The 23,847-nt window shown below is 45.8% G+C and overlaps 1 protein-coding gene across 6 annotated transcripts in view; it reads right to left on the bottom strand.

The window, feature by feature from the left end:
- Positions 1-23,847, bottom strand: part of cadm4 (cell adhesion molecule 4) — a 30,358-nt gene that overhangs the window by 3,222 nt on the left and 3,289 nt on the right. For 4 of the 6 annotated variants that reach the window (XM_049731699.2, XM_049731695.1, XM_049731693.1 and 1 more), the window contains 7 exons: positions 21,067-21,213; positions 18,070-18,357; positions 17,834-17,995; positions 16,618-16,708; positions 15,237-15,409; positions 3,992-4,075; positions 731-859 (listed from right to left, as the gene is read on the bottom strand). In XM_049731699.2, the coding sequence (XP_049587656.1) occupies positions 731-859; positions 3,992-4,075; positions 15,237-15,409; positions 16,618-16,708; positions 17,834-17,995; positions 18,070-18,334 (904 nt within the window). In that variant the 5' untranslated portion in view covers positions 18,335-18,357; positions 21,067-21,213. The remainder of the gene's footprint in view (positions 1-730; positions 860-3,991; positions 4,076-15,236; positions 15,410-16,617; positions 16,709-17,833; positions 17,996-18,069; positions 18,358-21,066; positions 21,214-23,847) is intronic. The other 2 variants (XM_049731698.1, XM_049731697.1) reach the window with 1 other exon arrangement.

Below are 23,847 nucleotides of genomic sequence, written 5' to 3'. Positions count from 1 at the left end.
AAGTCAGATTTTGAACGTGCCTAAATTAGAAGTCACGTTTTCCGAAATAGGTCAGCTGAGAAAAACCTTCATATGGTTGTGTAATTGCACAACTGACAAGTCAAGAGAGTCGATAATGAATACACAAGCCATGAAAGAAGTCAATTTTCCATAATGTGCCCGCACACGAGCGTACACGTCACCCTCCTGTGTATCGACAATCTTAACGGAATCGGCTGACAGTCAAGACAAAAGCCTGAACGGCTTGGAAATTGATTGGTGGTAATAGTCGAGAGCGAATGCCGATTGGCGGCCAGGCCGAAGGCAAACTGGCAGCTCGTGCGGTTCGATCATTTTTTACTTGGCGGCCGCCGGGCATGGTCGAAGGCTGCCAACGTTGGGGGAGGAGTTAGGTGGCCACTTAAAAAGATGGGGAGTTTCATTTAATGGATGGGCCTTAATAGACTAGCATATCGTCATAAAACGCAGAGCGAGAGAGAGCGAGCGAGCGAGCTCTTCCGTTCCCGTTCAAGGTTATTCATCACTTGGCTACGCCAGGAGCCACTCATCACTTTAAGGGCCGACCAATTCATTTTGCAAAGGGGCCGAAAAGTGAAACGTCGACCCAACCAACACGTGAACCTCAACTTGGTGGCGTTTATTTTCAATGTATTTAACCTCGTTTCAGTAAATTTAATTGAATGGTTCAGAACATTTTATGCTCATTTTGGCATGTCGGTGCGCGTTTTACCTTTCTGGCGCACGGAGCACCAGATGGTCACGATGAGCACGCAGATGACGGTGAAAACCAGCAGGGCCAACACGCCGCCGATCACCGCGTAGGGAACCGCGCTGTGAGTCTCCACCACTGCGCCAGGATCTAAACAAAGACAAAAGGGAATTTGTATTCTTGTTTGTGGGACCCCAGTGATTTCCTGAAAAACTTTGTTTTTTCTTTCTAATGTTTGTGACTTTAAACGACAGGCTGACCTGTTGAGTGACTTGGAAGTAGGCGAATGAGAACGCAACCATGGCTGGCTGCTAACTGGCTAAAGCGCTAGCCGCTCTGCGTGTTGAGCGACGGTGTCGGTTGATTCTGACAATGTTCTTATTGCAATTTGGGGGAAAGAACACTGTGCCTATCCTCCCGTAATCCCGACCACCGAATTCTTTCTAACTAGCGGTGACCGGCTAGCTTGAATTAGCTCATGATGTTTATTTTACTGTAGTTGTGTAACTTAAGACCAGTAGTACTTTAGCTGCTGTGGAAGAACATTTTAACATGCTATTAACATTCTACAAGCTGTATAAACAAGGCCAAGTTTTCAGAGTGGAGGGTGACAGGACAGACAAAAAGAAAGAAGTGATAAAAGCGAGCAATGGGAAGACGAAAGGGAGGTAGGTGGCGGCCGGCGTGGGCAGATGGGAGATAAAAAGTCAATATCTTGCACCCGAGTTACATTACCACCTTTCATCACTCCCCAAGCCGCACCCTCGCTGACAGAACGGCTGAGAAATCAGGACAGTGAATAAAACAAGAGCGTGAAAAAAAATTATTCCAACCAAGCACCTGGGAAGAGAGCGCAATGCATTTTGAATGAGGGGAATATTTGACGGTGTTTTTCGACCTTCCCCTCTCGCCGCCGCCCGCCCGGGAATCGGAACCAACCACTTGAGACGAGATAAAGTAGTAAAACAGCAAGCGCAATGTGCTGGCATTTGGTTTAATCGCTGGCGTCTGCCTTTTTTAAGAAAGTTCTGCTTGCTACGAGTTGAAGCACGTGCAATCTACGAGCTCGTATCAACTGATTTCAAAGCCCTCATGGGCAACATTAAGGACACCCCAAGATTCGAATGTCGCAGGGAGCGCAAACCACCAAACTCAAATATGTATCTGTCCTTTTTCTACTGCACAGTTCAAGCTCAGCCGTGAAACTACAAATATCATGACTAAATTTTCTCCAGCTAAATGTCATTCAAAATGTCATTCATCCGTTCCAGCCAGTCAAAAACTCCATCCATTTTATTCAATGACATTTTTTATTCCCTATGAATCAACAGTAAGAAAGAGAAGTGAGATGAAAACAAAGCAATAATTTTTAAAGAGTTAGCAAGAACAAATCCGCTAGGCGCAACATCTAATATTTGAATGTGGCTTAGCATGGAGAGCAAAGTAATTTATTTGGTGGCACTTAACGTAAAGGTTCAAGTGCCACTGCTCTCGTTTATTCCCTTTAATCTGCCGCCGGGCGACGATCTCGACCGGCGACGACCGCCGTAAAGCCAACGAGTTCGTTTTTCCGAGCACCGGCATCGACGAACCGCTGCGTTAGCGCCGCAGCTTCATTTCCCGCGACTCTCTTTGACATTTACACAATCACACGCACGCGAGCGGGCCATAAGCGTCTACCTGCAAGGGAAGGTGGCGCGGGCGCGTCTCGGAAATGAGAAACACACGCCTTTTTGCTTCGAGTCTTCTTTCAGCTGAAAAGAAAACACGACACTAGCAAGTAGCTGGATGGATGTGCTAAACGCACGACTGGACGCTAAACAAGCACACGCAGCAAATTGCAATGATTCCTAACCGGCATTCTCCAATTTCACTATATTTGTGTGAAATTATTTATTTATTATAAAGGACAACATTCAAAAGCACGTATAAACAAAATACATTCAAAGGCAAAATGAATAAATAAAATACATAAAAAATAAATAAATACATACACATTTTTTTCAAGTGAATTAAAAAAAGCAGTATGCTACAGAATGTACAGTGCGAGTCCATACGCTCACATTTTTTTAATCTACCATACACCGAGTGTCTGATTCAAATGGGTTTTGGTTACACCCCGATGCAAGATCGTTCGCGGGCACTCCTTTAAAACCTACGTGCAATAACTATTTACTATTTATTATTTACTTTCTGTACAAACCTCATTCATGTTAATACCCACATTGAACATACTGTAAATAAGATTTTTTAACCTTCATTCTTAGACTAATAGCTATACTGTAAATAAGATCTTTCATTTTTATTCTCAGATTTCCTTTTATACTTTTTTTAATTTGTATGTTTGCACTAGGAAGGGAGCAGCTATCCGAATTTCATTGTACAACTAAGTTGTAAAATGACAATAAAGGGCATTCTATTCTATTCTATTCTATTCTATTCTATTCTATTCTATTCTATTCTATTCTATTCTATTCTACTCTCTCTCTCTCTCTCTTTTAATTAAAAATGAAGAGGTCTGCACTTTTAATAAACACGCTGCCTCCTTTTCGGACACGCTTTGTTTAATGAGGTGGCGGCATTTTATTGGCTCTTACAACGGAGGCGGTTGTGAGTAGTAACATGACAGCTTGGACTGACTTGAAGAATATAATATATATATATATATATATATGTGTGTTTTTATCTTCAACAAAGAACAGCTACCAGTACTGCGGCTCCATTCATTTAAAATGCCGAAAACTGATTTGAGACACAGCACTGTCTTTTACGAGCAGTCAGATGAGTGCCAAAGCCCTTTCTGCAGCTGTCACACTCTGCTGGGATAATATGCTCAGACATCCACCTGCATCGCTCATCCGTCTTGATCCTTTGCTGTGGTTTCTATGTTCTATTCTCTCATGGGCGGCTTTCAGGCCTTCCCATTTGTGCAGATGGCGCGCCAGGCGGCGAACTACCCATACACACACACGTGAGCTTTATATGCACAAATGCTGAGTAGGTAAAATGTGCGGGCAGTGATAAGCGAGGAAGCAGGAGCGGTCAATTGTGTGGCGAGCTTTGGCGGGTATGCGAGCTGCTGTAAATATGCCACAAAGGAAGGTTGCAACACAACAATGGCGACATTTGTGTGTGTGTCCACCAGAGACTTAAGTGTAAGACACCAGAGGGAAACAAAGATGAGATGTCCACCAGAGACAAAAGTGGAAGACACCAGAGGAGAACAAAATTGAGATGAAGGTCAGCAGTTTAAAAAAAAAAAAAAAAATGCTGGTGCGTTACCTATGGGGTCCAGCGGGAGGGGTGGGTTGATGTTGGGATGAGAAACGGGAGTGAGAAGGGCCGTGCTTGGGGGTGACACATTATCTATGCACACACATGGACACACACACACGGGGACAAAATGCATGACGACATGATAAGCACGCACATGAGGTCACAAATTGTGGTTCGGCATGATGATAATGCAAATAATGTCCAACCGCTTCAGACACACGACAGATGTTGGAGTCAATTTTGCCCGACCGAAACACGCTGACACACTGGTGACATTGCAACAACGGGCCGGAGAGACGCAGGCATCGTCTGTGACAGATGCGTTTCCCATCAAAACAACACAACGCGAGGATTGTCTCATTTCCAAGCCAGGTACCCCGAGAGCTATGAAAGTCGATATCAGTGTCAAAACAATAGTTGACATTTGGCGAGAGGGGACACATTGGACAAAAACATGACAAACCTCAAACCTTACCTGTGAATTGGGGGAGGGTGGGTAAATTCTGGGCTACATTTATTTTCAAAACAGTTTCCGAAGCCAAACGGAGAGCGTTGGACTTAACCCCCGCCCCCAAGCTGCATAGCAACATGCAGCAGTGTGCTTTCTAGTCGGGAGTTAATTTATTGGTAAGTACTGGGCTGTCTCTCCTCTCTTTCTCCCGCCAGCCCTGAGATCATCAATCTCTTTCTGCACTCGTCTCTTGTCAGCACTAACGCTTGCAGCCGTCCTCCCTCCTCATCCTCCTGCGTCACATTTTCATTCTTAAAAACAAATGTACACTTTGTCATGCTAAAGTGTTTGATGTGAAAATGAAAGCTGTAAAGAGCAGAGGCGTAAATAGGTGCTTTGACGCGACTGCGTGTGTGCGTGCACGTTGGACACACCAGTGCGAAGGCCGAGATTAATGATCAAGGTTGTAGCGCTAATTAACTGGACGCAGATTAATTCCTCTTAGCACCGGTGACCTAATCATTTTTCTTTCCCACCAGTTAAAGCTTTTCTGTGCGTCCTTGGACGTTGCTTCCCTGTCCGTCTCTCTTCAGCTTAATTAAGGAGAATGCTCGGCAAGCTGTCGTGCTCTCCTGGCTCGTATTGTTCCGCGTTAACGGCGTGCGGCTGCCAATCAGGCGCGTGGCCCAGGTCGCATTGCCTGCCATGGATGCGGCGGCACACGGCGATAATGACGTCTCATTCGCTCGAGGATACTGCATCTGACATTTTGGATCGAGTGCTTCATTCAGCCGCTGCCCCGCATGCTACCTGCGTGTCTGCGACTCCACACAAAACAGACAGTTTTAAAAAAATGGAAGTTCAGAGGTCAAATTAGATTGTGGGGGTGCCACACGGCAGTTGTTTAAGTCCATTGCTTTTCTCAATTTTTATTAATGAATTAACAACAGTTAGCAAACTTCGAAGCGTCAGAAATCAGGATTTGCAGACTGTAAGTAGTCCTTAATGTCACAAAAATAAAACACATGCTATTTGTTTACGAATGAGCCAAAACTGAACAGACCAAGTTTAAGAAAGCAAACTTTTGCCAGATGGGCTGCACTGAATTGAGACACCCTTATGGGAAAGCATGACAGAATCGGTCACTGTTGCCATTACGTTTCGCCGGCGGGAGTTTTCGTGAAATTGCGTTTTTTTTTTTTTTTTTTTCAATCCAATTATCCCATTGGCTCATTACAATGGCCAAAGAGACCCAAACTAATCCCCTGTCGCGTCATATTCCTTGCCATCTTTTCTGCTCTTGCACGGCGTTCCACTTCTCTCCAAATAGCCTTTTCGGGATCTTTGTCGTCTCCCCGGACGTTTGTCAAATTAAAATAACAAAACTAATGCATACATGGCGACTCCCCGGATGACAACGCTTCAATCCGGAGGGCGTGTGAGGTCAGTAAACATGTTGACGAGCACAGAAACAATCTCAGTTTTATGCCTGCGGGATATTTTAACGACGTCGGTTCATAACAACACAAAATGAGGGAATCGTCTTTATAAAAATTGCCTTTCTTCCCTCAAAAAGTCAAATTGGAAAACCAATTGGAAGACACATTAAAGGTGCACTGGCCACAAAGAATAAAAGGTAACCTCTGTTTTTTATGCACAAACGCCGGTCTGCATGCAGCTCGCAAACAGTCCGTCCATATAATGGCTCGTATTACCCCCCCCCACCCCCCAATTCAATTCTAATGGGCTTTTATTGGCTTGGCCATCCATCTGAGTGCAGCAGCTCTGTTCAATTACATAAAGGAGCCCTTTGGGCTTTTCGTCACACAATCAGCACATTCTCTGACCGACGGCCAGCGCGCACACATGCGGTGTTGCGTTCAACGCGTAAACGTACAGAATCATGTTTTGTTCCCAACAACAGTCGCACAGAAAAGAAACAATTGCAGATGGCTCTGTTTGTGTGTGTGTTTTTGTGTGTAATATGTTTTTCGGTGTGTGTATGTGCGTGTTTGTGTTCACTGAGTAGAAGCTTCATTAAGTACACGGGCTGGAACTAATGAGGTCAAATACAGGAGCTCGTTCTGAAACTCAGCCTTCACCGTTAATGTAAAAATATGATTATTATCCGAGTTGCAGTTTGCACTGGCACAGAACTGTGTCGCATTGTGGAAAAATCTATCTATATTGTGTGGTTACCTTAAAGCGCAATAAAAAAGCGGTAGTGTTACTTTTTATTTGATTTATGCCCGATGGGAATGCATGTGATCAGTGGCGCTCACAATTGGCAAGATGCAGGGAGGGGAAAAAACACGTAGGAGGCAGTAGTAAAATCACTGCTTCTTTGCAGAGGATGCCTGTGTGTCGCTTAGGGTGCCTCGCCAGTTTTAGAACAACCGCAAAGTCGCCAATTCTCACAATGCGCAACAATCACATTGCTTTGGCTCTTTAAGCAACACATATTTTAACAGATGCAAACAGATAATTGAAGACTCGGAGGTATGAATAATTTATCCTCGGCCAAGAATGAATGCCATATTTTTTAATTCAATTTAATTATCGTATTACTGTATGTTTTAAAAGTAAAACTATTTTATTCAAATTTTTTGCGGGACTGCAACAAATGTCATTTCCATTCATTTCAATGAGAAAAGATGATTTGAGATTATCTCGTTATACGCGGAAGAAATCAAATTTGTATGTATCTCAAGGCTTCACTATATCCTAGAGAAAAAACAAACAATAAATGATCTGGTGATTAACGCATGGGGATGGCTGCACACCAGCCCAACTGCAGAGCAGCTCCGTCAAAGCGGCCTTGTCTCTTTCCGTTTGGCAGTGCTCACCTTTTCTTCTGTGTCTGTGAGATTTAATTTTCCATCTTCCCTTCATGAGGTGACAGCACCGCAGGCAGCTGCCCATAAATTGGCCGCCGCCTTTCGCCCGCAGTTTAACGCCGGCCGCAGACGGCCACTATTTCACTTTCTCTGTCGTTCTCGCTAACTTTGAAATAAATAACGAGCGTGGAGGGAGATGAGAAAGAACACCTGCAGTCTCACTGCACCTGCAAGCAAACATCTCACTCTCCCTTTTTCTCCCCATCTTCAAGTCCCCCCCCGCCGCTCCACTCCTCCTCAAGCGCACCCGAGGGTTTCCTCTCGGGCAGAATCAGAAACTTTTAAATGATAGCAGGGGCCACAATTTTTTGTCATTGCTATTGGGGGGCCACATAGCACAGAAATAGCTTCTTCAAACTCCTTTCTGCTCTTCAAACAAACTACCAACGCTTCTTGTGGAAACACGAGCAAATAAATGCAAAATGCTATCATCATTTTAGGGATCACTCATTTTGTGGCCACGTAGGTTGAAATCTTTTATGACTTTAAATTCAACATACAGTTTCCCATTTTACTTGAAATACACAATTTTCATCTGCCACCTGGTGGCGAACACGCTTATTGCAACTCAAAGCTACTCAGTTATCGTAATCATTTTTTGCTCCCAAAATGAATCGGGGGCCACTCCAAGTGTGGCCGCCATTCCTGCTCTGGGGATTCAATTCAAGTGACACGTGTTAACCTACGATTCACCTCCGTCACCCCCTCCTCCTTCCCCTTCTACTTTCTTCACACTCTGCCTTCCTCCACAAGAGCTCGCCGCCAGCGCTAAAGGGATTGAACTGCAGGTGAACCGAGAAGGGGGGGGGGGGGTTGATAAACGCTCGAAAGGCCGTGGGACTTGGAGTCACGGGAGGAAGGCGAAGTGGACGGAAGGTGAAAATGAGGTGAGGAGTCGCGGGCGGAGGCAATGGAGACGGAAGGCTCCAAGTGACGTTTCAAGTGAGAATGCATCATTCTTACAACCGCAATGCTCTTTCGGAAGATGCGAAGAAGGCTTTCCGTCACGCTAGCTTAGCAGGGGCCTTTTTCTTCCCAGGAGAGTGGAGGGAAAAGTACACTTTTTAGGCGACATCTTTGCAAAAATAGACTTTGTTTACATGCTAATTGGGGGAAATCATAAACAATTTTTAGTACAGATAAAATGACTCAAAACAATTACCGTATTTATTCTAATTATCACCCTGGGCGATAATTAGAGAAGATTTATATCCAACGGGGGTGGTGGGCGATTAATAGAGAACACTTTTTGTCCGATCGCCAAGGGGCACTGAAATGGGCGATAATATGTATATTTTCCTTATGTAGTACGCAATACCTGCATCTCACTGGTGTTCTTAACACGAGAACAGCGGCTGTTTTGGTCTACCTCTAACAGCGGGCTGCGTCAATTTACGCTCCATCGATGCGACACGTTACCGTTGCACATCAGATGTTGCTCACGTCATGCTAACGCGATCGTCTTGTTCGAGCGCACAAGCATGTAAATGTTAAAGTAATTGCGTGAGGATATTGTAGCGGAGTGACGAGTGTAATTGTATCATAGTTAATGGAGAAAAACAATTTAAAAGGGACATTCGACGTGCTGTCAAATCAGTCATATTTAAACTTGCGCAATGATGTCGGCACGCGGTCGCGGAGGAAAACGTAAGTTTTGGGGGGAATTTTTAGCAGCATCATTAATCATTAAATAATGTACACTGTGTTAGGTCTTAGTTCAATAGGCTATGTGCAATCATTCCGATATATTTTAATAAACATTGAACCAGTCCGGCCCTCGGCTTGTAGCAAATTTGTTTTTTTGGCCCTCGGTGTGTTTGACTTTGACATCCCTGATTTATGTCATCGCTAACACACACTGGGCGATTATTCGAATATGGGCGATAATTAGAATAAATACGGTATTTGATTATTGCTCAATTAATTAATTTTGACAGCTCAAGACTTTCAACAATGATTTAAGATATGAAGGCTTTACATTATAATTACGATTATTATGACATTAGGATTAAATTCCCTTCAAACAGAGTCATCAGAGTTTTACAAGTGGATGTCTTGTAATCCTTTTGTTTCTCTCTGCATCGTGCAGGAAATGGGGTCAAAATACAAAAAGTCCTGCCTAGCTACAAAAACAGATATGCTCAAACCTCATTGAATAAAGTACATAAGCAGACAAGTATATTCACATATTAAATAAATAAAAGAAACATTTTAAGCATATAATTATACCTACACACCAAATCAATAAAGAAGAAATAACTAGACATTTTTGATAAGTGGTGATGAGAAAGGTTTTTATAACTTTATGATCTGATATATATTTCTGAGCACTTTGAAATAACAAATGACTTTTGATATATTGCCTACATAGCTTAATGACCCTTAAGGAACTGTGTAATGCATGCCTGATGCTTTTTCTCTGAATCATGGACACGGCCAGAGTCGTCTTGACCGTTCAGTACTTGATTGTATCTTATGTTTTGACTAATGCTAGATGCCAGTTTTTGATTACTACTGAACGCTCTGCACAGAGGGAAATAGTTTGCCTAACAAAGAAAAGATACGGTTGGAAGCATGATTAAACTAAGAATAAGCAAAGACATGATGTATCAAAAGAACAGCAATAGATTAATGATGTCACAGCCAAAAGCTAACATAATTTCGTACAAAATGACAAAATTGAAAGAATGAGGTACGACAGTGTATGTCCAAGATTAGAGAAGAATGTTCACAGGAAGGTCACGTGGAGATAAAACCAGCAGGTGCCAGAGGGAGCCAGCCAAGGACTCGGCCAAAGATGATCGCCAAGGCCGAAAGACGGGATGGAAGACAACAGCCCCCACACACACCGAATCGCCCATAACTAGCACCCACTCCCATGGCGAACTTGCCCCACCCCAAAGACTCATCACCCATCAAACTTGGCCCACACTGGCATGTGCAGCTGATATAAGCTAACCAGAGAACCTTGGACGTTGCCTTTTCTGAATGGAGACTTTCCGCTCTTGAAGGGCCCAGCGCTGTATTGTACTTTCCTGAAAACAGAGCTTTTTGAACAAGAATTGTGATTGAACTCAACCAACCTGTGTAAGTCTAATTTCTGCTTCAGTGTCTTAGCATTTTCCTAAATCTGAAGAAATCAAACGAGCACGCAGTGAGTAAATTGGATGACAGGTAATTGGCAATGGCTTTTGCCGTGAGGTGCAGATAACGCGCTCCCTAAATTGTGGACAGAATCCAGCAATCGCCATCTCATTCTCTCTCTGTATTACATGAAAAAAGACTTTTTGGAAAAGAGAAAAAAAAATCCCTTCCCGCCCTTCCCACAGAATGTGAGCTGGCGGCCATTTTTGTCTGATTTCTTGTTTATGCTCCCATAAATGATGAGTAGCGGCTCCTGCTTGCATGTAAATCTCAGCCTTTAATTTACAGCCACTGGACTCAGTGGGCTTGAGCTATCTTATTTCACACTTTTATGACTTTTCCAACACTGAGCGAGTCTTCTCCAGCCGTCTCGGGCAGTCAGGAGAGGACCGCGGGGATTTGGGCAAAGAGCCGTAACTTTCCCGCCGCCATCCAATCGGAGAAGCCTTCATTCGGTGCACCTTGTTAACACCTTCCGCGTATTTTACGCCCTCTTCCCTTGAGTCCTGCGGGCTTCTGCTCTTTCTTTCTTTTCAGTTTTTTTTTTTTTTTACTGCAGCTGGTCTCTGTCTTTACAAGTGTGGGATAAAACAGCTCATCTCGAACCCATTTGATTCCTGCTCGGGTGCCCTCTGCCAAGGACAAGAAATGGCAAAGACGCTCAAGCCAGACATTGTAAAATGAACGTACCCCTCGCTGGCCCTGCCCCCCTACCCATCTGAAAGGAGCTTTTAGAAAGTGGAAGGCTTGACGCTCTGTCCACCTTCCCTGGCTTTCATTTCGGTCTGATCATCATGCGTGAAAGCTTTGCTATTTATCATCCCTAATTCTCCTTCGCTGGCTGGAATCCATCCCACAGAGTCATTCAGTGACATCATAAGAGGCGCTAGCCGCCAGCTAGCTTGCGGATGCCTTGCGCCGAAACGAGCGCGGCCCTCCAATAAGTCACCACCTCACAAAAAAAGTTCCACAACTTTCAACCTCTCTTATGAATGAAATAGTTTGAGCCGCACATAATCTCTCCAATATCAACTATTTGCCGTTTCAATTACAATGAGCCCGTTTTCTCGTCCAACCTTCACAAAAGTGCCGGTAAACGAGTTCGACATTCTGCCAGCAAGCACTTTTAACGTCCGTCTGACTTTCTGCAAGATGTGAATGGAGAAGTATGTCACTGAGAGGTCCATAACTAATGAGCAACCCATCCCCACAGCACAAATATGTACGATGCTTTTGAGCAAAATACAGAATTAAACCTCAAATGGATACAAACGCAATGCAAGAGTCGGAACTCTATATAGGTGTTAAAAAATTGGAAAAACTGTTTTAGCAAACATATTTTTTTTGTCCTTTGAAGCTATTTAACAGTTCCCCAAGGCTCTGTTCTCTTGTCACTGAAAAATACATTCACGATTGGATTTATTCATCTGGAAACTGAGAATAAAATTGAAGTGGCTGCAGAATTTCACCTTCAACTACCTGCACAAAGTTTTTACCGTTTTTTGCCATCTGCACGAAATTCAAAAGCGCTTCTGAGTCTTGCTTGGATTGGTACAACGGCTGAATGAAGCACAATGCGCGAGAAGAATGTGCCTGCCGGCTGAGTACGACACCTTCCCAAGTAGAGCGAAGCAGACGGCACGGCGGCTGGAAAACTGGAGGAGCCGCGGCTTATGTCATCTATTTGATTATATCGGCGGAATCAAATTAATGAAGTGTACGTGGCTCCCACATGGAGACGACAAATGATGAAATGAAAGCAGAGGAAAAGGCAGTGCGGCTGAGGCGGCATCAAAGCTCAACATGTCTAACCTTCTCGGGCAAGAGGGGGAGGCTGGAGTCAAAGCGGGTTGAGGCGACACCTTTCATCTTGTCGCTGTTGCCACCCCCAGCGCTTGTGGAAGGCCTCCATTATGTGTGGCGTTTGATGCCGAGCCTGTGTGTGTGCGTGTGTGTGTGGGAGAGCATGATGGGTAGATGAGGAGCGGCGCCAAGCTGAAAATGTTACACAGGCTCTTTTTGCCTTCTCCGGGCTCGATTGCTTCAAATGTGTGTTAAGTGCCGCAGGGGGTGTGCGGTGACACGGAGAGCCAGCAGGGGGCGGGCTAACTGAAAAAGGAGAGCTGAGGCTACACACTGAGTGCGTTTCTGTTTTTTGGAATCTTAGAAAGTACCGTAATTTTCGGATTATAAATCGCGTTTTTTTTTTTTTTTATAGTTTGGGGGGGGGGGGGTGACTTATACAAAGGAGCGACTTATATGTAAATTCTTTCACAAATTTTCAAAATTAAAAAAAAAAAAAAAAAGTGAAACCGCAATGTAGCAAGGGATTACTGTAATTTTAATTTCAAGTGACGTCAGCAGCGCGGCGCGGCGGTTGTTTACATAAAGGACAAAGGATTCGATCACGAGATGACGAAGGGCCCCACGTACATCATTAGCAGCTTTGTTTGTAAGCGACACGGAGGACGAAGAGTTTGAAGGATTTAAGGATTTGGAGTGACACAGAAGGTTTGAAAAACTATTATGGCTTTTACGCATGCCCGGTCCTACTTTACGGAGCTCTCTTTCACCTCCGTGGACGGAAGTTGGGGGCCGGCGCTCGGCCGGGTGGCTGCCCGGGGACGGTGGATGGGGCTCGGACATGGCTTTTACGCACGCCCGGTCCTACTCTACGGGGCTCTCTTTCACCTCCGTGGATGGAAGTCGGGGGCCGGTGCTCGGCCGGGTGGCTGTCCGGTTACGGTGGATGGGGCTCGGACATGGCTTTTACGCACGCCCGGTCCTATTCTATGGAGCTCTCTTCCACCTCCGTGCCTGGAAGTCCACACCGCCACATGCCTGGAAGTTTGTTTTGTTAAATAAAGAGCCGTTTACCAAACCCACGTCTTTCCTTGTATTTTTTTAACGCTACAATATAGTTATATACTAGATCTGTGGAACAATGACGATGCTGACGTCACGGCGCATGCGCGGCGTTGTCGACAAAGGACGAGGAATTTGATCGATGGATTTAATGATTTGGAGTGACACAGATGGTTTGATAATATTATTGCTTATATAATAGTTATCCATCCATTTATTTTCTGAACCGCTTAGTCCCCACGGGGGTCGCGGGCGTGCTGGAGCCTATCCCAGCCGTCATCGGGCAGCAGGCGGGGGACACCCTGAACCGGTTGCCAGGCAATCGCAGGGCACACAGAGACAAACAACCATTCGCACTCGCACTCACACCTAGGGACAATTTGGAGTGATCAATCGGCCTACCAAGCATGTTTTTGGGATGTGGGAGGAAACCGGAGTGCCCGGAGAAAACCCACGCGGGCTCGGGGAGAACATGCAAACTCCGCACAGGGAGGGCCGGAGGTGGAATCGAACCCGCACCCTCCTAACTGTGAGGCGGACGTGCTACCCAGTGCGCCACCGAGCCGCCTATATAATAGTTATTTGATATATAATTTATATATCGTTATATGGGCCTGTGGCATATTTTGAAGTGCAAGCGCCGTCAGCGGCACGTACCCATTGTTGACATAAAGGACGATCGATGGATTTAATGAATTGGAGTGACACCGATGGTTTTATAAACGTGTTATTTATGTAATAGTTATTTGAATAACTCTGAATGTTACGTCAGGCCCGTTCTCAGTTGTTCGTTTCTGTTTAAGTCACGTTAGCATACCTATCGTTTAGCCTGTTGTTGCTCGTTCGTGTCTGTTCTTGGTGTTGGATTTTGTCGAATAAATTTCCCCCAAAATGCGACTTATACTCCGGAGCGACTTATATGTTTTTTTTCATGTTATTGTGCATTTTATGGCTAATGCGACCTATATTTCGGAGTGACTTTTAGTACGAAAAATACGGTAAACAGTTTTAGATAATGACGGGGTATTTTTGATATAATTTGATAAAAGGCAGTGTAACCATTTTATTTGTTTAATATAAACGGCAGTGGCAGGGAATGAGTTAATCACATCTCTGCGTCAAATATAAAAAAATTGAAAAAATGCTCTACCTGGAGGAGTCGCCATCATGTAACACTACCGAGCCACAAAATGGGCAATCCTTCTGTAGAAATCCAACACAAATTACTCATCTGTTCTCACCCCCCCCCCCCCCCCCCCCTCGGGAATCCACATGAAAAGTCGCAAGACGTCCACCACGACACTCCTTTTCTTGAAAACAACAGATGATATTGCACGCGTCAACATCATCATCACCTTTGAGCCTCGCCGCCATCTATTCAGGTCAGCCCTCATGAAGAATTCAGTCAGCGGTGACTCTGAAAACTTCTGAAAGCCAAGCAACCAAAATCTGCTTCCCCCCATGACCCCACCCTCCCCTGTGACTCCAACAGATGTTTTGTTGTGGTCATGTAAAACGGAACAGACTCGCAAATGCATACGCATTTCTGCCTCTTTTTCTTGTTCTTTGATTGCTCTGTGTTGGCTTTTCTTCATATGAAAAGAAACAAGCAAGTCACAAAAGAAGTCCCAAACAGCAATAATCTGACTGGAGAGTCAAAAATGTTTAGCAGGATGTTCCCGCTGTGAAACAAATTAAGAAAAGCAAATAAAACTGAAAGACAGCGGCGGGATTTTAATACGTCTATTGTCCCGCATGGAGAATCGACACAATAGTGGCAAGAAAGGATCAATACAAATAGCACGGAAACACAATGACACACGCAATGAAAAAACAGCCTATTGTACGGACGGGCTCGCAATCACGGCGCCAGATTTGAACACGGCGGACTGACCGTAGACCAGCAGGGTGTAGTGATCAGCGGCTCGCCCATAGTTGTTCTGCGCCTGACACAAGTACGTGCCGTTGTGCGACTGGCTCAGGCGGGAAATCTGAAAGGTGGGCCCGGAGATCTCAGCCCGCTCGGGCAAGGTGTCGTTGATCTTGGACCACTGGATGGCCCTTGGCCTGCAGGGGAAGGTGACACTTTGAAATAACAAAAAAAGTCAAACTGTCTAAATTTTAGGGGCATTTTTTGCAAGGTTTGTATTTCAAAATAAAAAGGATAGCAATATTCATTATGAGTTAACTGTCACCGATAACATGTATTGATACCACAAGTGCTCTTTCTTCATAAAATGTACCCTAAAAGTACTCCTGTGAAAACAGGCTTTATTTTGAAAACGGCAACCTTTCACTTGAGCAGCTAGCATTTTAGCATTCAGAGATTCGAACCAAAGACCTCTTGAGAGGCTGATGCGCTGCCTGCCTCTCATTTTCCTATCCGGAAAACAATGTAGTAACTATAATGATCTTAGGTGAGATGCTGACCTCTGCTAACCAAAACAGCAGCACCTACTGCAAACTGCCTGTGATTAATCAAGCGTCACAAGAAAGTCAGATGTGACAATGAGAAAATTACACCGTTGTCGGAGAAATGTCGACTCGATTGCATCCAATGTGCGTACTCGAGCTACATGCACGGACGCGCAAAGAGATCTCGGCACACGCGGGCGCACACGCACGCAGGAGGTGTGAGGATTACAGCAACACCCTGCCGAACAAAGCTGCGCCTGGCTGTGTGTCATGGCTTGCACTGGCATGCACAGATTGCAGCCAAAGCTCCAATCCCTCACAAAGTTTAATTAAACTTTGCCGATTTGGCCGCGCGCACACACATGCCAGAAAAACTTTTTCGGTCTAATCACAATACTTCAGTCGGGTCACCAAAAGAGACTTGTGGCACCTGACACGCATGCAACTAAAAAGAAGCCAGTCAAGCAGAATGACATCACTGTCCTCTTCTAATTCCTCAACCCCTAATTGGTCTTTAAAACTTGACAGGGATTGAACGGGGTGTCACTGAGGGTTGTAATGTGTGTGTGTGTGGGTGTGTGTGTGTAACAGGCCGCCCACCTATCACACACTTGCAACGAGTGTCTGTTGCAGCTTAAGCCAAGGCTTTAAGTCAATACGCCGATCACGGCCAGTCCCAAAGGCCGCTGCACCCTGGCTGGCGCAGCGGCCTCCCGTCAAGTGTCATGGCGGGCCGGGCAACAAGAGTAATTATTTGAACATTAGTGCCTAAAGTTCATGAATGGCACCCTGGACAAGGAGTCAAGGCAAAACTGGAGTTTGCTGGGTCCACGTGCTACGGCGCACTGGGGAGAACTTACAGAGGGTTGGCGACCACCGAGCAGGACAGGCTCAGCGAGTCGCCCTCTCGCAAGATGCCGGTGGGAGGGATAATCCTCACGGTCGGCGCGACTGCGGGAAAAACAAAAACAAAAAAAGGAAAAGTGAGAACAAGGTAAACAAAATGCAGCTTGCGTTTTTGCCGTCAGTTTCCACAGCGACGGCCTGACAAGCAAAGATGTTGTGCTATTCCCTATTTCGATAATAAATATTGTTTATCATGGAGCGACAAATGCGTGTCAAGTGTCAATGCATATTTGCACTCACTGGTAAACACACACACTCTGGCCTTAGCGACAACGCCCAGCTGTTATTTCTAGACATTTTTGTGTGTCGAAACATACTATGCAGCTCCTCTCTCAGCTTGTCAGTACAGCAGTAATATTCAAAGTTCTTTGCAGGGGACAAAGAACTTTTGCCTGGGCTGTGAGCTTTGTTGGATGCATTCCGGCAACCTTTATCATCTCGCTTTGTTCATTTGTTTTCCTGCTTGAATTTTTTTTTTTTTTTATTGATCCTAGAAAATAATCATGAGTCACAGTAAAAATGCTTTGCCCACTGTGCCTCACAACATCCGACCTAAAAAAGGAATGTCAAGCACAGCAGATCAAAAAATTGCATTAGAGGGACTCTAAAAGCAACTTATGGTTATGAATGGAGGCCTTCTTGTCTGGCATTCGGCATTTATGAACACACATGTACAATTTGTCTTGATATAATGAGAGTGTGAGTAATAATTCAAAGCAGATTATTGATTGTCTGATGTTATGAGCGTTTCAACCGCAGAGGAAACGGAGCAGGCGCCCTAGTGGGCCGCGGGCTCCCCGCTCAACAACGTCTCTACGAATCGGCTTTTAATGAGAGCTGCTTGGGCGCAGACGACCCCACCTCACCTCTGAACTGGCTACATTGTAACCACCACAAACGAGGCGTCCTGGCTTGACACTAATGACCATCGATGCCGTTGTCGCAACGCAAATGAGCGAATCAATGGTTTGAAAGAGAACATTGTCAAAATGGTAGGCAACATCAATGTTCAATTTAAAATAATTCAACAGACACGCAAAAAGCTAAATATGCGAGCTATCCGACATACGTATTATATCCGACAGGGTGGACATCTCTGTTAGCAACGACTGATCACAGGGTGGATCTTATAGATTCCAGAAGCAAACTGTCTGCTGTGGCTAAACTCACAGAAGACATCCAGGCGGTAATGTCGGATCCTTTTTTGATTGGCCAGCGCCGGGTGGAGCGCCTCGCAGCTCAAAGCCGCCCCATTGTCCTTCCTCTCCACCGGGATGCGGATGGTGCTGGACACGCTGACCGTCTTGCCGTTGTCCTGCTGTGAGACCACGCCTGTCGGAGAGCCGAGAGCGCCTTTACGTACAACATGCAAAAACACGACACGGTCCGCCGGAGCTTTTACGTACCTGGAATCTCGCGGCCGTTGCGCATCCAGCGCAGGGCGGCGGCGGGCTTGCTGCGCGCCGACACGCAGCTGAGCTCCACCTCGCCACCCTCCACCGCCTCCTGCTTGACCTCCACCGCCGGCGTCTCCGGGGGCACCAGGACGGCCAGAGTGGCCACCTGGTGGTGCGTGGCGTCCGTGTAGAGCTGGCAGAAGTAGCCGCCCTCGTCCGAGACGCTCACGTTGGTCAGTGTGATGCGCACCAGCCGTGGCGTGAACAACACCATCTGGAAGCGGTCGTCCTTCAGGGCTGGACCACCGAGAGGCAAATTATCAATTACATTAGCAATAATTTGGAAAGTCATCAGTCGGTGGAATTAGTGGCTCACTTTCAATGTCTTTTTGATCAATTTGTCAACTTTTTGGGGTGAATCAACACATTTTCGGAAAGTTGGAAGCAGGTTAAACGGCGCCATTGAAGGCAGCACAATGGAAAAACAAGGCGCCGACAAAAGAAAATTAGAGGCGGCAAATTTGCAACAATTTTCTTTTTGTTGGCCAGACGACAAAAAGCGGCTGGCAATAACAAAAGGCGAGCGGCACTGGCTCGATGACGACAGTCACGTAAATACCTTGGGAATGATTGGCTATTGACAGCTCCATCTTGCCCCCCCACCCGCCTTTATTTCGGCTTCGGGGGATGGAGTCTCCCGCCGCCGGGCCTTCTTCGCAGCCGCATTTGTCACGCCGCCGCCAACATGAACATATTGCTTTATGTGTGCGCGAGAAGAAGCCGGGGCGAGGAAAATAAACTAATCAAGCTAGGTAATGTGGCAGGCAAGGAGACGCAAAATAATACAGAAATGGAGACCAAGAGGATGGAGGACTATTTCAACCACTTGGGCAGCAAACACCGTTTCCAAGTTCTGGGAGCATCCAAACGGAGAAGACCAAGGACCCAGGACACGGCAAGAGGTGCACTCGCGTCCAAGATGAGGTCGAGCATTAAGTGCAGGACACGAGAATAAATGTAATGCACACGGCTAGCAGCATCCTGACAGTGAAGTTTCTTCTTTTGTTACTTACACTGAGGTGTACCGAAGTGGACGACTTGCTGGAAACGCGGCAGTTGTTAGCAAAAAGCTAAATGGCAACTAAATGTCACACTCCCGCCCGAGTCGGCGTCGGTCTTTCCGGTCGGGCCTCATTTGCATGCTGAGTAGTGTCCGTTTGGTCAGCTTCGCCACGTTGCGGCAGCCATTTGCCCTCGCGTCTCATAAAATTTGAAAACGAAAGAAGCGTGACAGCCGCTGCTTGCTAGCTGGCTTGTAAAATAGGAGGTGTAATTTAACGCTCTTATTTGGACAGTTAAGCACACTCGACGGCCCGCAGGGCGGTGCGGCAGATGGACGGCCGGACGGCCGGCGGCGGACTCGTTGGGATGCCTTTCACGTCGCTGGCAAACTTCCCCAATGAGGCTCGTTGGCGAACATAACCGCAATAATTTCCCGTCAGCCCCTCGTTATCCGTTCCCTCGCTTCACCTTCCCCGACCCGCTTCTTAAATCCTTTAGCGGCCTTCCTTGCTTTGACGAGGCTTCGCTCTCCGAACGCTACGAGTCCACACACGCACTGGCGCCTCAGCTCCCCTTAAACTCTCATGTTGAGGTTTCCCCAAAAAGCGCCTTGTCAACTTCACAGACAGGATGCTAAATATCAACAAGTCAGAGGCGCCGGTGCAACACGTGTAATTGTGGAAGATTAGCGGAAGCGAGAAGTGTCCATTCGGGCCGTCAGAGGGTTTTAACGTCTGGCATTCATGTTCTCGCGCTGAGAGTCTTCAGCGTTAATTCACTTAACAGCCGCATTACCGGCAAGGACGTGGATCCACTTAGCCCAACCACGCTACAAGCACTTGAATGAGACACAAAATGGGAGAGAGCAAGAATACGAAAACACCCATAAATACGATACGTTGCCAAGAATTGCGCGTTGAATGAAAACGTTTTCTCCTTGTTTCCCATACAAAGTGCTAACATGCTAAAAAAAATTAAAACATGCACCAGAAGATGGGCTTACGAGGGACAGTTTGCATGGTTTGTTAGCATGAAGCTAAAACAGGTTTAACAACACTGCAAAATGTGCCCAAGATAACGACGCGATGTAACATAACCATGCAATAATCAAGATCATTCACTTAGATTTTTAAAATGTGAAAGGTGAACATTCGGCCGCAATGTGATGCAACAGCACAAAAAATGCAACCATTCAAGAGAAACTCACGAATATACATTCATTTGGCAATTCAATTACTTCTCCCCGTTAAACATTAATAACCCTTTCAAGAAAGGACTCGCAATATAAAGATTTGTCCGAAATTTCGCCTCAAGCCGAAATGACAAACGCAAATGGTGATACAAATCTGGTCAATTTGGGGATGAAAGATGATTTTAATAGAAACAATATACCAAATGACATTTAATGCAAACGGCGGGTAACGCGAGAGGCACTGCGGGCCTTGAGCTTGCATCATCATTTTACCCACGTCGGCATGGCTCAGAGGCGACATTAGCTTGCTGAGAAGAAGTGATTAAAGGGGAAAAGCGCTGTTTACCGAGCCCCGGGCTCTTGACGGAATCCAACAGCGGTCACATAACAATTTGAGCATAACAGCAAGGCCGCGTTCTAATAAAGAGCCGCGGCGCTTCCTCAACTCATCATCGCGGGTTAACGGCGCAGCCGCCGTCCTTTGAAAAGCACTCGCATCGTTTGGCTGGCTGCGAAATAAAACAGTCACCTCAATTAACTCGTTGCTTATCTTTGTAATGAGGGAAGAAGTGAAGCCATTTGTATCGAGATGTGCATGCACTCGAGCGCAGACATGCTATTTGTTTCAACTGCTAAAAAAGTGAAAAAGAAATTGTGCTGCGATTTATTTTTCCAATGCAGTTTCCTCGAGTGCAACTCGATGTGACGCAACCACTCGGAGCGTGACCTGACAGAGCACAACAAAGACGCACCCCGCGTGCCGTTGAAGAAGAGCGTCTGCCGACGCGGATTCTGGATGACCACAATGGATCCGTCGTAGTTCTGCAGGCGGCAGGAAATCTGGGCTGTCCCGCCCTCCAGGACCGTGACGTTCTCTGCCTGCACCGCCTGGCAACATGCTAGAAGAGAAGACAGACAAGAGCAAGAATAAGTTCACTCCACTCGCTTCTATTTCAATGGAGCCTTTCACAAATAAAATCGCTCACCGCCTTTATAGGCTTTCAAGCGCTTCATTATACAGACCTAAGTATGAGCGGAAATAAGCATGTGAGGTTAAAAATATGATATGGAACGGTTATTCTTCAATACTGTTTTAATGTCCATTACAGTTCGTCGTGACTTCGCTGCGAAAGAAAAACGCCAGTCGCCGTGTGACAACTGTTTAACGATACGATGCCAGCTGTTTCTAGCAGCAGCACTGGTTAATTACGGTTTGAAAATGATTTGTGCGCGCCTAGATAAAGAAAAAATGGATACATGCTTTTCATCAGAGGAAAGTTTGTGAGTGGTCTGCATTCCGCTGACATTTCCAAACGTCAACAATTTTCTTTAGCATTTGAACAAGGACCAGAGAATGATCACGCCCGCTTGTGATTTGCAAGCGCGGTGAAAGCTTGTGTGATGTAAAAATGAAATAGCATTTCATGAAAAAATGGAGAGCAGACTGCCACCATTCCTTTTCCGCTCTCATGAGCAAAACTAGATGCCGTATATCAGTTTCAAGATACAAAAAGATAGCCATCTAATATTTTTTAATATATATTTTTTATCAAACACAGGGAAATAAATGGTTCTAATTGGCACTTAAGAGGGTTTGCGAAACAATCAAAGAGGCTTCGTTTATTTCAAGAGGAGAAACACAACACCACAAATCAAATTGTTCACGCATACAAATATTTCTTAAACTCGCCTATCAGACAAAGATGACAAGGTGACCGAATATAGGGAATTGCATGAATGAAGAGGGGACGTTTCACACAAATACAGGTGCGGCGCGGAGGCGGGGCTATGTATGGGCTCCGAGCAGGAAACGCAATCAGACGCTCATAGAAAGCGACGGATGGGGGTACAATAATGCAGCTGGTGGCATCGGAGGCTGGCGGCGGGTAATATATAAGTGACATGCCTCGCGCCGGCGTGGCTAAAAGCAGCTGGCACAGCACTTTAGTTTAACAAGCGGCGCTTCCAAATCAAACATCATGAGTTTGTGATCAGGCGCAGCGATAGATGGAGCGCCAGCAAAGAGAAGAAGAAGAAGGAGAAGGAAAGATGGAGGGAAGCGGCCCATACGACACCGGCTATTAATCTGACCTCCCATGAAATGCGCCCCTCTTACAAAATACTGCACAAGCCAAAAGCAGAACGTCAATATGGTTCTCCCTCCGGCCCAGTGGGGGCGGTATTTCACCCTGTCTGAAATGCCGCCAAAAAAAAGGCTTTCTTGACAGCGGCAATACAAACACAAAGTTCTTTCCTGCGGGTAATAACCAGTGCACGTCACTCAATAGAACCTCAGCCAAGGCAAAACAATTTTTAATCAGCAGCACACTGAGGGATAAATGCAGCTATTATTCTTCACACACTGACAAATTAAGCAAAGCAGGGATGGAAGACGACAAATAGATTCAAAATGGTTCATTGCAAAACAGATTCAACTCAACAACGATGAAATATTAAATATTTGGCTTTCAAATCGAATAACTCGTATCTCAAGTATTTGCTCACAAGTCAAAACAAAATGGTCCACCAAACTGATTGGCTAGCTTATAGTTAGCGAATATCTCTATGTATCTATAAAAGTCTGCTCAAGATGTGTTATTTATATCGGTAGTATTTGTGCACGGCTATCTCTGGAGCCGATGCTGCAGGATATTGCATACAGCAGCATCTAGTACAGCGGCTTGTATAATGTTATTTTTATTTCCTTATTGGAGCCTCTGCATGTTAACAAGCTCATTCCTTCAGGCTGTGCAGTCAAATCTATTGGCGGGGCAAAATCAAATGCATGTGATTTTCCAAAGCACAGGAGGGAAGAAATAACTAGGGCGATCCAGGAACCTGGCAAAATGTCAGCTCTCCGACTCGGACAAAATACTGGGCTAACTCATACGACGCGCGAGTAATGATACGAGTCGTATCACGATACAACCATCAGTTGAAACATCGGCCACTGTGTGGGAAGCAAACCAGATGAGACAAGGTGTCAAAGCACTACTTTTCCACCTGACAGGGCGATGGCCTCTCCAAATGAAGCGCTTTAAATCATTTCAACATTGCTATTCGCCCTAAGCTGCCACCAGATGGCGCCAAAGTGATATTAAGCCCCATTTAATAAAAGCCTGAGCACAAAAACAAGGACATGTGTTTTTCAGCCAATAGTGGACTTGTAGAAGTGGCTTACACAATGATGATGCGGCAGGATGATGGAGGGATGCTGAGATGTGGAAGCGGCCTGGGGGGGATTTGGGCGGTGGGCAGCTGGCCCGCTCAGTGTCAGTACATTTTAGAAGCCGTTTCCTGAGTTAGCCAGCTGAGTGACCGCCTCGCCTGGTTCCCTCCTTGAGAGTGCGTCAACATAAGAGATGTGCTGCGTCAGAGCGTCCCAAATGAACCCTTCAGGAAGGGAGGGGGAGTGCATCCCACTCCCCCACCACCGGCGCTACCTTTCTATTCATTATCTCTCATTATCTTTCCACTGGAGGCCGGCCAGGAGCTCGTGTCGCCTCGGCGGGCGGGCCGAGGATTTACAAGAG

This window comes from Syngnathus scovelli, chromosome 9, assembly GCF_024217435.2.
Source record: "Syngnathus scovelli strain Florida chromosome 9, RoL_Ssco_1.2, whole genome shotgun sequence".
NCBI lineage: Eukaryota > Metazoa > Chordata > Actinopteri > Syngnathiformes > Syngnathidae > Syngnathus > Syngnathus scovelli.
The sequence above is the reverse complement of the archived record's forward strand: the minus strand, read 5'-3'. Positions and strand labels throughout refer to the sequence as shown.